This window comes from Asparagus officinalis, unplaced genomic scaffold (assembly GCF_001876935.1).
Source record: "Asparagus officinalis unplaced genomic scaffold, Aspof.V1 AsparagusV1_Un85, whole genome shotgun sequence".
NCBI lineage: Eukaryota > Viridiplantae > Streptophyta > Magnoliopsida > Asparagales > Asparagaceae > Asparagus > Asparagus officinalis.
In genome coordinates, this window is record NW_017972351.1 from 136,323 (window position 1) to 141,293 (window position 4,971).

At 40.2% G+C, this 4,971-nt stretch overlaps 1 protein-coding gene across 1 annotated transcript; it reads left to right on the plus strand.

The window, feature by feature from the left end:
- Positions 1-307: 307 nt before the first annotated feature.
- On the plus strand, positions 308-4,728 carry LOC109827194 (BTB/POZ domain and ankyrin repeat-containing protein NPR5-like). Its single transcript, XM_020394162.1, is given in 4 exon segments — positions 308-500; positions 503-783; positions 2,694-2,999; positions 4,126-4,728. Coding segments are annotated over 4 exon segments (1,233 nt in total). The 5' UTR covers positions 308-382; the 3' UTR covers positions 4,654-4,728.
- Positions 4,729-4,971: the final 243 nt, after the last annotated feature.

Genomic DNA, 4,971 nt, shown 5'->3' on the forward strand with positions numbered 1-4,971 from the left:
AATATTTTGGAAGTAAGGATGACACGTAGGCGCCACATAAGCGTTTAAGGAAGTATTTGAAGTAAGTTTTTCAAAGAACCAAACACATTTTTTTGCTTGAAAGTAGCAGAAGTAACCTCTACTTCTTTTACTTCAGCTACTTCATAATTACTTCGGTGCAAACAAACATGCCCTAGCTAAGAGAGGTTTTGCGAGACGACCCATAGTTAAGGGGTTTTCCAAAAATTAACCCAAAAAATTAATCCCGGCATATGGTGCGCGTGTAAAGAGAACGAAGAACGATCACTTTCGGTTGAGCGAAAAAGAACCGAACGTGAGAAACCGCCTCTCACTCCCCTGCTAAATCCTCTCTCTAAACTCCCTCTCTGATCTCATCAATGCAATGGAGGAGACTCTAAACTCCCTCTCAACAGACTACCTTAACCTCCTCGTTGACGGCCAGGCATTCTCCGACGTCACGCTGTCAGCGTCGATGCGCCGCCCTCATCCACCAGCCCACCGTCTGCGTCCTCGCAGCGCAGCCTCTTCTTCCACAAATTCTTCTGCAGTCTGCAACGTGCCACATTGCCTACACAGTACCCTACTACTAATGCTTCAGTCGTTGGTGTCGTCCCCGTGAATTCTGTGAGCTATGACGTATTCTTGCTAGTCCTGCAGTTTCTGTACAGCGGGCGGATCTCTTTCGCGCCCTTGAATCACGAGCAGTCAGCCGTCGACCTGGTCCTTGACGTGCTTAATGCCGCGAGGTCCTTCGACGTCGAGCAACTCGTTATGCTCGCACAGGTAAGTAACGCCTGTTTGGCGATCTCACTTCCCGCTCCGGTCCATTTTGACGAGTATCCAACTCCGATGAATATCCCTTTGAAACTGGTTTTTCTATTTTGATCCATCGATTCGCCCCCCCCCCCCCCCCCCCCCACGCGCGGATCAAAACAGAATGCCAGTACTTCAACTCGAAAACGGGGTCAGGATCGGTCCTGACCCGAGTTTTGGGGAGTTCGCCGACTGGAGTCTTGAGACTGGGTTTTGTTAGTTGAGTACTGTGTTGCAATTCTAAGCAATATTCAGTACTTGAGTGAGTACTGTTTGATGTGCTGGTCACCCTAGGTCCCTAGCTAGCTACCGTCAGCTCTTCTCTAATTTGAGCTCACCTTTCGAATCATATGCAGACATTTTTTTTTTGCTTGATTGTACAGTTTGTACTATCTTCTTGTTGTTACGATAAAGTTGATAAGCGTCCTAGACAAAGTACGGAAAACAGCCTCCAACATGATAAATTGTCAATTGTACTAGCTATACCCTTTTTTTTTTGTTAGGACAAAATTGTCAATTGCCAAAGTAAAGCCATCCCAATTCCTAGGTTAAAAACCTTATTAAGTAAAAAGTGCTAGGGAACAACTATTCCTAAGTCCAGATTCCCACGGTCCGGAGATCAAACTATAAGTTTACAAGATGGAAAAAAACACAGCCGAGAAGAAAGAATATCAAGATTTATGTAGACCTATATCCACCGGGCAACAGTACGTGATTCTGCACAATGTATGAGGGAGAAAAATACAAGACGAAATACACATCTCTCTCAATCCCTCAACCTCGCAACATACATATGTAGCCACTCATATTCTATTCAAAACCCCTAAATCTCATCTCGAGCCCTCTCAAATGAGAGATTTATGTAGTGTCAAACCCTAGGACTAACTAGGTCCAAAGGCTATCCGGGCTCAAAGCCCAATGGATATTTAAAAAGAGACAAATGAGTCAATAATAAAGAGCTCGCTCTTCCTAATATCTTCTTCAGTATAGTTCTTCGAGTTAAAAACATTATAGTTTTTATTTTTTTTAAATGAGGCAGCATAAATGTGAGACTACAACACTAGCATTACAATATTTGGCTGGATCCAATGCTAGTGTCGAGCCAGGTAATTGTTGGGGTTTCGAGGACTAACACAAATGCTGAGAGAGAAGGCCAAACACAATCAAAATAACGGCACGAACACAAACAAACGAATTTTACGTGGTTCGACAAGTTGCCTACATCCACAGGGCAAGAAGGGGATGCGTTTTCACTAATAGAGAATGAGAGTACAAATAGAGATTACAAATTCACTCAAAATCTCTCAAACAAACCTCTCAAAACTCTCAAACAAAACCCTAACCAAATTGCTCAGAAAACTCTCTTTTCTGTGCACAAAACAAACCCCTTTTCAACTCTTTTTTTCTCTTATCTAAACCGTTATATATATAGAAATCCTAAAACAAAAAACATACTAGGAATTCTAATACAAAAAACAAAACAGATTAGGAATCCTAATAACCTGTTACCAAAACAGATTTAGAATCCTGTTATCAAAACAGATTAGGAATCCCAATAACATGTTACCAAAACAAATTAGGAAACATATTAGGAACCTTCTGTCCAACCGTAATGACTTTCAACATTAATTGTATTAATATTGTATTGTCAAATGGGACTAGTCTAATTCAAAATCAGTCCAAATAAGCATATATGTAGATGTTAGAATGCGTATAGTCTCACACAAAGGATCATAGAGATGTTACGTATGTATAGGTTAATTTATTGAGATTTTGAATATGTCGTTCCAAATTAATTAAGCCTAGCATTTAGGGATGAGTTATCCAAAATCAAACTGTACAGTCTCAAGTTCTTCTTCTTCTTCTTCTCCTTCATGCAGAAGGAGCTAGAGAGCATCGTGGAAAATGCCTCCATTGAAGATGTGACGAAGGTCCTCCTCGCCTCAAGAAATCAAGAGCTGCACCATCTGTGGACAACCTGCTTGCACCTTGTGGCCGACTCCGACCTTTCCCCAGAGATCCTCACTAAAACCCTCCCCATTGACGTCGTCGCCAACATCGAAGACCTCCGAATCAAATCCTCCCTTGCCCACCATTCCTCCCCCTTCCATCAAACCAGCCACTATCAAATCCACCGCATGCGTTGTGCCCTTGATTCCTCAGACGTAGAGCTTGTCAAGCGGATGGTAATACTAGCTAATTATCAGTCTCTTCCATGATAACGAAGCTTCAAAGTTATAATAATAATGGTTTAAAGGAATTATGCTTTTAACATGTTTTCGCGGGTTGACATTAAACTTTTGTACCACTTTATGTCTGATATTTTTTCTATAGGTTCTGTTTTAGATGCATAAGTCCTCAAGAATTTGAACCTGGGCTATTCTGATATTATCTTAAATCTTTTGTACTATATTAAAACTTTGAACTTATGATGAGTATAAAGGGCCATACTTCTATACTTTATGTCATACACTTGCAGATTGAGTGTAGATTTCGTGGTCAGAAACCTAGCTATCTTATTTTTAAAAAGAAATTACATGTTAGCTGGTAGAATTTAAAACAGATATGATACTGTCGTAAAGTCTATTGCACAACATCAAAATATCAAGTTGTGATAATAATTAATTATAATTCAACAGTCCAACCTAATTCAAGTTGGACCTTTTTTCTGTAACTATATTCGTTAGGATACATATATAGTTACTCAAATCTATAATTGAGTGGATATTGTTACGAATATGGTTTTATAGTGAAATATCAGGATCCGTATCCAAAATATCCTGATACATATTAGTCATGCTGTTACGATAGTTTCAATCCTTAGATTATGAATCTGAGATTAATTTTGATGATCAAGATGTCTAATCTTAGCTTTTCAGATATAATGAATATATTAATGAACTATTTTCTATCATATGAACTATACTTTTTCAATAGTATCTAGTCCTCTCGTATCCGTTTTGTATCCGCGTGCATATCCGCTTATGTATCCACATACATATTTGTATCAGATTTTAGCGGATATAGATATGAATTTTTTTACCAAGGTATATTTGTATCTGTATCCGCATCCAAGACGGGTAAGCGGATATGGATATCGTAAGTATCATATTGGAGCTATATCCAGACCGAATGCACCCCAAGCTGAAACCCATGCATGTCAGTTTGCATAACTTTATGTCTTAAAATTTGTTTCAAATGCATGTATGGTGACATTTAAATCAAAATTATTTGATACTATGCTAATTGCATTATATCAAAACTTTAAAGTTATGAAAATAATGGAAGGGTCATATTTTTTACGTTTGACAGGTAATGACCGAAGGTCTCAACCTGGACGATGCCCTCGCACTGCACTATGCTGTTCAGCATTGCAGCAGGGACGTCGTAAAGGCGCTGCTGGAGCTCGGCATGGTCGATGTCAACTGTGCCAACGGTCTAAGCGGGAAAACCCCGCTGCACGTGGCGGCAGGGATGGTGAGCCCGGACATGGTGTCCGTGCTTCTCGACCACCATGCGGATCCAACTGTCAAGACCCTCAACGGCATGACTCCAGTTGACATCCTTCGGTCGATGAATGCAGATTTTTTGTTTGAGGGTGCAGTGCCACGGATGAGGCACGTTGAGCGTAATAAGGTGAGGTTTTGTCTTGAGCTCGTGCAGTCGGCGGCAATGGTAATGTCAAGAGAGGCATCAGCCGCAGCCGCGCCGCCGATGGCAAGGAGGGGAGATGATGAGAGTAGGGTTGTGAGCTTGAGCTTGGATTCAAGAATGGTACAGCTGAACTTGGGGATGGAGTCCCAATGCAGTGACACGTTCACTCATCATCATTTACCCTAGTTGAGGCATTGCAACTTATACAAATTGCAACTGTTTTTCTTCTTCTTACTTTGGACATTGATTAGCATTGTTTAACTTGGCTGTTTAAATTGGATTTTTCTGATTTTATTCTCTTTGATTATGTTTAATTTGAAACATAAGAATCTTTCAATTTCAAATCATATGATTTGCGTATACAAATCTCTTTTATCATTATTGTCGTTACTTGAACCAGTCATTCGTATCATTTTCTATGGAAAGTAAAAAAAAAGCATCTCCTTCTAAAGGTTCAACGCTATCTACAGAAAGCCGAGATACGATAAAGATTTTCTTTGGTTT